The sequence below is a fragment of the Coenobita brevimanus genome, chromosome 33, assembly GCF_032717465.1.
Source record: "Coenobita brevimanus isolate Jiangsu-jjx chromosome 33, ASM3271746v2, whole genome shotgun sequence".
Lineage (NCBI taxonomy): Eukaryota > Metazoa > Arthropoda > Malacostraca > Decapoda > Coenobitidae > Coenobita > Coenobita brevimanus.
In genome coordinates this window covers 1,818,729-1,830,826 of record NC_136986.1, presented here as the reverse complement: position 1 = coordinate 1,830,826, position 12,098 = coordinate 1,818,729, and the positions used below count along the sequence as shown (strand labels likewise).

Genomic DNA, 12,098 nt, shown 5'->3' with positions numbered 1-12,098 from the left:
GGTTAGTGAGGGATGTTAAAGTTATAGGAAGTGAGGAGTGTGTGCATCAGCACAAACTATTGATTTGTGATGTGGTGCTTAAGGAACGAATGATGAAAAAGAGGACTTATGTACCTAGGAGGAAAATATGGAAGCTGAAAAACCAAGTAGTAAGGGATGCCTTCTATAGCAAGATGAAGAGAGTGGTGGCTGAACAGGGAGCTGTAGACAGAGGCATTAATGAACAATACAGAGCCCTCAAGAACAATTTCTTGAGAGTTACTGGTGTAAAATGAGGTTCGACAAGAGGACCATCAAGACATAAAGTAACTTGGTGGTGGGATGAGGGTGTAGAAGCTGCAGTTAAGGAGATAAGAAGGCTTTTCCAGGAATGGAAGAAGGGTGGTAGCAAGGAGGAATACTTGGCTGCCAAGCGTAGGGCTAGAAGAGAGGTATACAGGGCAAAGTCTGAGTCACAGAGACTTTTACTTGATAACCTAAATCATGGGGAAAGGAAAATTATGATATTTAAGATAGCAAATCAGATGAAGAGGGATAATCGGGATTTTATAGGTGAGCAGTGTGTAAAGAATGATGAAGGAAGGATAGTGGTGAACAGTGAGGATATTAAAGATGCATGGAGAGAGCATCATAGCTGGTTGTTGAATGAGGAGTTTGACTGGGACAGGGAAGGTTTGGAGCCATCAGATCCAGTGTTTGGCCCTTGGCGTTTGATTGATGCTGCTACTGTGAGTGAGGCAGTAGGCAGGATGAAGGTGGGGAAGGCAGTGGGTGTGTCTGGGTTGACTGCCGAAATGTTGAAGGCCTCATGAGATATGGGGGTGAGGTTAGTCATTGACCTGATAAATATGATTATATATGAGTTTGTTGTCCCAGATGATTGGCTGAAGAGTATAATTGTAAATGTGTATAAAGGGAAGGGTGATGCCCTGGAAAGAGGAAATTATAAAGGTATAAAGCCTTTAGATCAGATAATGAAGGTAATGGAGAGAGTTTTAGAAGGTATGATTGGAGAGAGAGTGAATATTGATGAGATGCAGTTTGGGTTTATGCCAGGTAGGGGGACCACTGATGCCATATTCGTTGCTCGACAGCTTCAGGAAAAATATGTTGGTAGGAGAAGGGATCTGTATTTTGTTTTTGTTGATTTGGAAAAGGCTTTTGACAGAGTCCCTAGAGAGGTGGTGAAGTGGGCATTGAGAAAGCTTGGCTTGGAGGAGTGGCTGGTTAGGGTGGTTATGGCTATGTATGTGGGTGCTCGCACCCAGGTAAGAGTGAATGGAGATTTGAGTGATGAGTTTTCCGTGAATGTTGGTTTGCATCAGGGGTCAGTTTTGAGTCCCATGTTGTTTATCATGGTACTTGAAGCCCTCTCACGTGACTTTAGAAACGGACTCCCATGGGAGATTTTGTATGCTGATGATTTGGTGTTGACTGCAGAGAACGAAAGGGAGGAGGAGGAAAGGTTTAGGAAGTGGAGAGATGGTATGGGGCACAAGGGTTTAAGGGTAAATGCAGATAAAACAAAAGTGATGATGTCTAGGGTTGGTGGCAGTACTGTCAAAGATGAGGCAGAGTGCCTGTGCAGTTTGCCACAAGGGCGTGGGAAGTAATTTCATCTTGTGCAGTGTCTGTGATAAATGGGTGCACAAGAGATATAGTGGTATCAGAGGTAGACTGTGAGATAATGCTGATTTTATGTGTATGGGGTGTCAGGGAGAACGTGTGGAGATTGTCAGGCGTGAAAGGATTGAACTTGTTGGCGAATCTCTTGGGTGTGTGGAAGAGTTTTGTTATTTGGGAGACATGTTGTGTGCTTGAGGTGGGGCTGGAGCTAGCTCTGTAGCTAGGGTGAGAAGTGGTTGGAAGAAGTTCAGGGAGCTCTTATCTCTTCTGACATTGAGAGGGCTCTCCCTATGTGCTAAGGGGTCTTTGTATGCAGCATGTGTTAGGAGTGTAATGCTGTATGGTAGTGAGACCTGGGGAGTAAAGGAGGAGGATATTCGCCGGCTCAGGCGTACAGAAATGACAATGATTAGGTGGATGTGTAGTGCGTCCCTGAGTGGAAGGTCTGGGGGGGCTGGGTTTACGATGGAAGAGTTGAGAGGTAGGATGGGACTGGAGTGTATTAGTGTTGTGATGAGGAGAGGTAGATTGAGATGGTTTGGACATGTGGAGAGGATGGGGGATGATAATTGGGTGAGGAAGGTGAGAAGTGTTAATATTGGGGGTGGGGTTATGATGGGTAGACCGAGAAAGACATTGGACGAGTCATTAAGTGTGACCTCAGGGTTAAGGGACTGAACAGGGAGGCTGCAATGGATCATGCAGCGTGGAGGGCCGCCATTAGGTGACCAAGGCTGACGCATGCAAGCATATTGGAGCCTCTAAAAACGAAACGAAACTATTTGTTACTGTAATGTTAGACAGTGTCATTCTGCTTCAGATCTTTGCCTTGACCTTGAAGATCCAGTACATTCCCAAGCTTTATTATTGTCTGGCATTAGCATGAAATACATAAGAAGATATTCTTGAGCTGAAATGTTATTGAGACTGTTTTTAACCATTTTAGTCTGTGAATGATTTTCCAGAGATGAGAAACATTGCCTGATACAGTATAAGCCAGAATAAATGCAAAAAATCTATTCATGGGGAGAAAGCATCAAGTAAATTAACATAGGCCTACTCCATCTCAAACTCATTCAGACTAATCATGCATCCACTGTCTATGCACTACTGAAAAATCTACAATACTCATGTGTATGATTTACAGGTGGTCTCAGTGGACAACAAACTGGGCACAAACCAGCTGGTGTACCAGCCTGCAGCCCTGTCCCATGTTTATGAGGCAAAGACTGCCATTGTGGAGGACTCCCTCTTCGTAGGTGCCACCCCATCATATTCCTGTGCATTCCACCAGACCTCATCCATTCTGCTAAACTTCCTCGGTCAGGACAAGTTCTGGGAAGGTGCACCGGATAATGGAACCACAGCCATTCTCTTTGCCTCCTTCACCTCCAGTGTTAACAGTGAGTTTGTGTGGCCTGAAGGTCTTCGCAATTTGCTAGTACAGTAATCACTCCAATATCCGACGTAATAGAGCCATAGGTAGGTCCGGATATTGGTTCTGTCCGGATATTGGGCCCCAGCTTATGGACTTGTACTTATGGACCCTAACTCAGAGAAACACCTATACAACTCCCTCTGGACATGCATAGCACCTATTTAACCCCTACACCGCGGGCTTGTTTACCAATGACTTGCGTGTGCAGTTATTTGGGCTCCGACAGACTCTCAAAAAATATTTGCCAAAAATCAGTTATTAGTCCTAGAATAATAAAATTACATATGCTTATGGCACATACCTTCAGCTTTCTCCTGGAATGTTTGTTGAGCCTTCGTCGGTTACTGTAGGACTTGTGGAGACCTCTGAAGTAGGGTAACGAAGTCTCCACTTTACACTTCCCGACAACCCGTAATATGATTACCACAGCCAGATACAAACACTATAAACACTATTCTACAATTTTCAAGTAGTTTGGGATCCATACTCAAAAAAAAAAACACTGTGAAAGCAATTGAAATTACGAGCGCGTCTGATCGTCGCACTGGCACTAGTTCGCTTTTGTTACTCTGTCATTTATTATTCATAAAACCCCTCACACTTTATATTTCTATTACTATATAACACTTATATATATCTACAGTCTTTATCCATAAGTTTCCTTCAGTAGTATTAGTTTATTGTCACTTTAGGGATTCAATTTCTTTCAGTAAAATACTTAGCATTCATTTTCCTGTCCTGTATACTGGCATTAAGAGTGAATGTCACTTTCATCTTCACTCTCATAACTCATAGCATTCAGACATGCTAGAGTGAAACTTTCACTTTCATTACTCCTAGGGTATATACTCGTATTCTTATAATACTACTCATTTACATTTCTATTTACGTTCTCTATTTTATTTACGTTATTTACATTTCTATTTTATTTACACTGTGTTGTGCACTGTCACTTGAAATAACTTATAAAACTATTTTCCATTGTTCACGTATATTTACATTCATTACTTTCACTTGCTGTTTACACATTATTTACACATTATTTACAATTCCACTTGCACTGTTTTACTCAATAGAAAGATCGTAGTCACTCTTTTATCAATTGTCAGCCCTTTACCTCTTTTCCACACGAGGTTTAGTAGGGGTAAGGTCACAGGGCAGCCCATTTGCATGGGGGTGAAAAAAGGCCTTGAAGTCAGCAAGAAGAAACATACGTACCCTCTCTTCGGAAGATGAGAGTAAACTGATAACGGAGGGCCAGCGTGGAGGCCTGCTTAGGGTTATTCAGAGTTACCAATGTGTGGTTCTTGAAACAGCTAAGTCTAGCACTGATATGATTGGCAGGAAATCTAGACAATACATTATAAATTTGGTAGTTCCAGGTGAATGTAAATATCACTTAGGCTTCTCCCTTCCCTCCTTACATGTATATTTATTACGAAAATAGATTAGAGGCCTACTTAGGAGATATATATTCAGAGCTACCAATGTTAGATCTTGAAACAGCTTTGTCTAGCACTGATATGATTGGCAGGAAATCTAGACAATACATTATAAATTAGGTAGTTCCAGGTGAATGTAAATATCACTTAGGCTTCTCCCTTCCCTCCTTACATGTATATTTATTACGAAAATAGATTATACGGCATATTTCAAGGGGAAAAAAACAGCGAAAAGTAGCGAACGAGTGCACGTGAGGTGTTGTCAGGTGATAATTAGCCAATTCCAGGTGTATGGCACTCTCACTTACCTTATTTCTTTCTTGTATATATTACTGTATTTGGTATAAGAATAGGACATAGGGCTTATTTCAATGGATGAAATCAGTGAAAAATTCCAGGGAAGATTTACTTAGCGTAGCACGCCGGAGCAAGGAGCGAGAGGATAGGGTAATGGAGGGGGGGTAGGGAGGGGGGTCAAGAATGGGGAGAAATGGCTAAATTGTCAACAATGGATGGGAGTATAGATGAGATTAGGAGTGCTGACTAGTGTTGGACATTGGCAGTACTGATAGATGATACAAGCCCCCACTTGGAAGCCCGGGTGAATTCAAAATAACACAGAATCACAAAAGCGACGCCCCGCGGTATGATCCCTTGCTCCCAAGCGTCACGAAAGTGACGCCCCGCGGTTAAGGGGTTAAGACCCAAATCACACCAATAAGGCACATAAATGACTGAAATAAATGCAAAAGAAACATAAAATGAGGGTTTAGAATAATAAACATTCTGGTGACTGGCTCCTGGACTGATACTTATGGACCCTAACCTAGCCTAACTCAGAAAAACACCTTCCTACTGCACATGCGTAGCTCCTAACACCCTATTCACACCAATAAAGGACATTAAAGAGTGAAATGAGGTAAGTATAGTATGGAAAAAAGTACAGTATGAAACATTCTTATGTCCGGATAGTGGGGATGTTCGGATAATGGGCGTCCGGATATTAGAGTGATTACTTATGATAAAATATTCTGATGATAGTAGTAATAAAAGTACTACATTGAGTATAGATTACATTACTCTTCCTGGTGATAGGGGAGGCAGCATACTACCTGTGTATTCCATCTGTAATGTAACAGGTGACTACATGGGGTAGGAGGGCATGGGGAGGGGAGAGGTCTCTAAATCTTCATCCGTTTGTTGTTGAGGAATGTGATGACTCGAACTCTCACCACTTCAGGTGTGAGCAGCCCTGTTCTTACAACATAGGAGTGTTGAGATTGTGACCGATACTAGCTTCTCTGATTTATGTTCCATGAGAGCTCAAAGAGAGCTAGCTATACTCGTCGTATCATTGCCACTTTTGTCTGTGAGTAACAAGGTTAGGATGGTTATATATGATAAATATATATACCATATATATATCAAATTACCATTTCTATCTCGTACAGGTATATATATGTATATATGTATATATATATATATATATATATATATATATATATATATGTATATATATATATATATATAGTAAAATCTCAAATTTCGACAGTTTAGAATTTGATGAATCAAATTTTGATGCATTTTGCAGTGGTCTGCCTATCTTACTTTTCGATGCAAATTCACGAATTTCGATGCTCTCAGGGCCTGACTCCAACCAAAACAACCAAAGATAATATTTTTGATGGAAACCAAAATGCTAGAAGTGAAGGAAAATGATAAGAAAAAGTATGAACCTAACCTAATATCGTATGTAACATGTGCTGTCAGGGCCAGACTCCAACCAAAACAAGCAAAGATAATATTTTTGATGCGAACCAAAAGGCTAGAAGTGAAGGAAAATTATAAGAAAAAGTATGAACCTAACCATATGTGGACACCATTTCACTGCAATTTAGTTGTATGTATTTTCTTTGTATTTTCGTCGCAACTTACCTGTTTCAAAATGGCAAGAAAGAGTGTTTTTTTGGGTAGCAGTGGTAATGTACGAGAGCAGCATGGCACCTCTAAGTCTTCGCTGCCAAAGGAGAAATCGCAGTACAGGAAAGGGCAGAAATACACCAAGTATACACTTGCTGACAGTATGGCAATACAATGCAGAACTACAGTTACTTAACCACAATTGTAGTTCATAAAGTTTACAGGGGGTGTGGGCAAAAAATCATGATTTTAGGTAGTTAGGTTCGGAGGCCCCCGGACCCAAACTAATTTTTCCCATAAGAAGTTCAGTTTAAATTTCAGTTATTTGAATTTCGCGGTGATTTTTAGGTACATATATCCATTAAAATTTGAAATTTCACTGTATATATATATATATATATATATATATATATATATATATATACACCCACTGCTAATTGACTTAGGACCTACACACAGAATTGCTATTGGAGAGTTGTCTGTCTTTGCTTTGTGTTTCCACCGCTACCAAGTGATTTTTGGGGGGCAAGAAGTAACTGGCCACTGAGCATATCAGTGCTTGCCCAGAAGCAAGGGTGGGAGTGTATGTTCCTGTCGCTCCGAGCTTGCACCTCCCTCTTTTTTTCGTATACATTACTGTTTGCCCTGTTATTTTCCTAGAGTTGAGTTGTCATGCCTGGCAAGTACTGCTCAAGGGATGAGAGGGTCCGTATCATTGCATGGAGGCAGGATAATGTCCCTATCAACACGATTTGTGAACGCACTGGACACGCAAAGTCAACCGTCATGAAGATTCTTGTTGCAGGGCACATGATGTCATATCAGAGCACAAGCATGATAGTGGAAAGAAGAGGACGACTGCCAGAGGTACAGATACACTTTTGAAGAGGGGAATAATCAAGAATCCTTGACTGACAGCAACAGAATTGAAGAGAATGCATCCCCAGCTGTTACAAAACGTCTCAATTCGAACTATCCAACACCGCAGGCAGAAGGAACTGGGTTTGCCAAGCCGCACTGCAGCCAAGAAACCACTTCTCACTGACCACATAAAGAAGTAGCACACTCACTTTGCCAAGAAGTATGCTCACTGTACATTGGATGAGTGGAGAAAAGTTATGTTTTCCGATGAAAGCACATTTCAAGCATTCCAGGTGTGCTCTGCCAAGGTTCGTCGCCCTGCCTCCCGTAGTCAGTATGACCCTGCTTACATGGTGCCAACTGTTAAGTACCCACAATCAATAGTGGTATGGGGGTGTTTCTCAGGTGAAATGGGAAGGGGAGGTCTCTGCTTTCTTCCTAAGAGCTTGATGAATGGTGGCTGGTACATTCAAGTTCTGGAAGATCATTTGTTACACTTTTTTGCTATTCATGGGTGTGGCTTTTTCATGCATGATTCAGCTCCATGTCACAAGTCAAGAAAGGTGGCAAAATGGCTTCAGGATAATCAGATTGAGGTCCTCGACTGGCCTGGCAACAGTCCGGATCTAAATCCGATAAAACTGCTGGGCAAAAATGAAGAAAATCATGGCAGAGAAGAAGACACCCAATCTGGACAACCTCAAGACTGAACTGACAAATGTTTGGTGCAAAGAAATGTCTTTAGATTAGAGATCTAAGTGATTCCATGACAAAACGCATTCAACTAGTCCTGAAAAACGAGGGAAACATGATTTCATAATAATGAATGGTTCCTTGAAAGCAGTGATAAGAAACAGGGAAGTGAGCATGGAAATGAAAAAGTTACTACATGACAGTATTGTGATACCAACTCTAACATATGGAAGTGAAGCTTGGACGTTGTTGGAAGGGCACAAGTCAAGAGTGAGAGCAGTGGAAATGAGTTATTTAAGAGGAGCCTGTGAAGTCACATGGAGAGACAGGCTGACACATGAGGATATAAAGGAGCATTGTGGTGTGGATGTGGATGTGATAGAAAGCGTTAGGAGGAATATACTGAGGTGGTTTGCCCATGTGGAGAGGATGGAGGGTGAAAGACTGACAAAGTGAGTGTATGTGAGTGAGGTGGAGGGGGGGAGAGGGAGGGGGAGGCCAAGGATGAGATGGAGGGATGGGGTGGAGAGGTAAATGAGAGAGGGGGGTGTGAGTTGAGAGCAGGGCAGTGAAATGGTGGGGGACAAGGTGACATGGAGGCGATTTGTTTGTGGCCACCCTGAATGGGATTGAGGTGTCTGGCAATAGATAGATAGATAGATTTCATGAACAAACATTGTGATATACTATGATTTCTTTGTTTTTTAATACCTTGTGGGGGGAGGTCATAAGTCAGTTTGCGGTAGCTGTATATATATATATATATATATATATATATGATATATTGGTATACCCCAATTTACGATACCCCTAGATGCAATACCCGGGCTTAACGATGGGGGTAGAAATACCACCATACCCCACCTAACGATGGCCGAACCTTGGTTTAACGATGGGTTTAGATTTTTTTTTTTTTTACCGAGTTTGGTGATATTTTAGACTTAAATTTTGTGTTTAGGTTGATTTATAAATGGTTTTAGACTTATATTAATGTGTCTTGGTCATAGGTAGGGTTTACATTGTCATTTTGGGGTACAGTTTGCTAAGTTTGATTTTTTCCAGACATATTTGACAATTTTCAGATTATATTTTTGGATTTAGATGAGTTATAAACTGCTTTTAGGCTTAGTTTAGCTTGTTTTAAAGCTATTTGGGGGTTTAGTTAAGCTAAAACTTGTTTTTGGACTCATTTGGGTGAGTTTAGGATGTGGTTGGCGGGGTGGAAACCCAAGGCTCAAAAACGTATCCCAATACTTTACATGCTAAATCTACCCTGATATACGATACCCGCCTAGCGATGGGTTTTTACTTAACCAACTGCACCATTAAACCAGGATACACCTGTAGTACAATGCAAACATCTCTTTATATTATATTTGTATGTGGGTGTTAATTCCTGCACTGTTAACTGCCAGGAGCTATATGAACAGAGCTGTTATTATGGAACTATTTTGGGAACTAAAAGGTATGTATGATAAAAGTCTTGTAATCCGAATGGCAGCGGACTGAGGGTCTTTGGGACTATTGTTTTTTTTGGACAATTGGGAGGGACTTCTGAAAGTATTAGGAATATGTACACTCACAATCACTAATTTCTGTTCAGGGGTGCCCCCTTCCCACCCCTGTACACCCAGGGAAGAGGGGAGGGGGGATGAAATGAGCTCCATCCACCTCTACCCCAGCCCCCAATCCTCCCCCATACCCTTACCCAGCCCCTCCCACCCATCATTCTTAACTGGCAGTTACATTTCAAGTTGATTTCATGCTTAACACACTTGGTCCAGCTAATAATTCAAACATAGAACACATGGATAGATAAATAGTAAATAATATAATTATCAGCATGCTGCAGCATGAAATTAATGCATTATGACATTGACAGTAAAATAAAACCGTTAACAACGGCCACCTCAGGCCTCACGTGTTGGGTGCACTGCTTTGCAAACACACACACACACACACACACACACACACACACACACACACACACACACACACACACACACACACAAAATTACTTACTTGATGGTGATGCACCAGTGATACTGGAGATACTGTACATGGCACCCATTATCAGTTTAAGTTGCCATCAGTGAATGAGGAAAGGCTTACATGTGCATCCATTGTCAAAGTTGTCAGATGTAAATGTGTGACTGATGCCTACTGCTACATGCCATCTTCCCTCCCATCTTTCCTCAGTGGCACCAATGCACAAGTTCAACGAGGCAGCCAGCTATCCTGCACTGGGTGGGGCCCATCACATCCACAATGTCACCTTCTCCTCCTTCGCTTCACGCAGCTGTGGAAAAGACATTGCTTTAATGACCAACAAGGATTCAGATGATGCTATTCACCCTATCTTCACAAGTGGCCTTACATTCCTGGATACACCGCAGAATAACCAGGTGTTCATCCACAGGGCTAACTTAGGTAGAGTGAACCCCTCTGACTGTGTGGACATGGACTGTGATGGACTTAAGAAGGTGGTGGTGCAGGACATGGATGGCTCCCTGCTAGGTGAGGATTTTGATAGTATTGTGAGTGGTTTCTCTGTCTCTTTCTTTCTCTTTTAAATATCTATACATTTCTCATAGTATAACACTGAAAAGGTAGGTAACAGATGGAACACAGTGCTGGAAATTGACCCATCTTTCTTGACTATGGTGTCTAGGTACAAATCAGTCTACTTTAAAAAACTTGGTTCAAATCCTTTTCCAAATATTTTGCTGAGAAAACAGGTCTGAATGATGATGATGATGACTGAATTTTGGACTACTGAAATACTGCATGAAATTCTGAGGTACCCAGATGCCACATTTCATCATTAAAATTACTGTCATAACATAGTATTCTAAGAACTGTGTTTTCACCACCAATAGTTGACATTTTACAAATGTCACTGTCATACTTATCCTTCATAAAATTGGTTTACTTTTTTTCTTGTTTGTATATACATTGGTTCCCTGGTTATCGCGCATAGTTGGTACTGTGCCTAGCACGTGGTAACAAAATTGCTCAACAGCAAAAGGAGAACCTATGGGATTTATCCTAGTTGGTACAGGGCACCACACTTGTAAACTCAAGGTTTCCATTTTACAACAGTTTTAGCCCACTAAATACATACAGTACTTAGAAGTATCAGAAACACACACAGACATGGCTAGTTTAATAGAAATTTTGAAAAGGGCACAACATGGAAGTAACACATATTGTATAGAGATCTGAGGTGAGCTTGAGGTAAGGGATTCTGAGGCTTGGGGATGAAAAGTTAGTGGTCTTCACTAAAAATGTGTGATAATGAAAGGAATGCAGATTTTCATCAAACAGTGACGAAAACCACTATAACCAAGTACATATATATATATCTATATATATATATATATATATATATATATATATATATATATATATATATATATATATATATATATGTATACTATATATATATATATATATATATATATATATATATATATATATATATATATATATATATATATATGTATACTATATATATATATATATATATATATATATATATATATATATATATATATATAAATCCATCCATCGTCAAATCCTATGTTGCCCTATGAGGAGCGTAGGAGCCTGGGGCTAGGCAAGTTGGTCCTGACATTTAAGATGAGAGTACTGTGCTGTATATATATATATATATATATATATATATATATATATATATATATATATATATATATATATATATATATATATACAGTATCCTCGCATCCAACACGGTAATATTGTCATGCATGGGTCCCGTGCTGGACCAAAAACGTGTTGGACAAACAACAGAGCTTATGGGGAAAAATGAATTATGTCAGCAACCCTAGGAAAAGTCACCCTAAATACCTACCATATACCTATACATATGATGGTACTACTGCAATTATAATAAGTGGTACTGTACTATGAATTATAATGAACCTTTTAGGATAGTGTTGGTGGGCTTGCTGGGAATGGAAGGTGATATCTGAGACTGTAGGTAGTTCTACTGGGTCCCTGGAGGATGGCTGCTGGCGTCACTAGCGGGTAATGGCTGCTGCTTCTCCTCAACCTCCCTCATAAATCCTTTGAAATTCCTCTCCCCTTTCTTCTGC

General features: G+C 40.6%; 1 protein-coding gene across 1 annotated transcript in view; it reads left to right on the top strand.

The window, feature by feature from the left end:
* Nucleotides 1–12,098, top strand: part of LOC145395711 (fibrocystin-L-like) — a 304,791-nt gene that overhangs the window by 236,075 nt on the left and 56,618 nt on the right. Inside the window, exons 73-74 of the mRNA XM_080269252.1 lie at nt 2,774–3,029; nt 10,180–10,497. Of these exons, the coding sequence (XP_080125378.1) occupies nt 2,774–3,029; nt 10,180–10,497 (574 nt within the window). The remainder of the gene's footprint in view (nt 1–2,773; nt 3,030–10,179; nt 10,498–12,098) is intronic.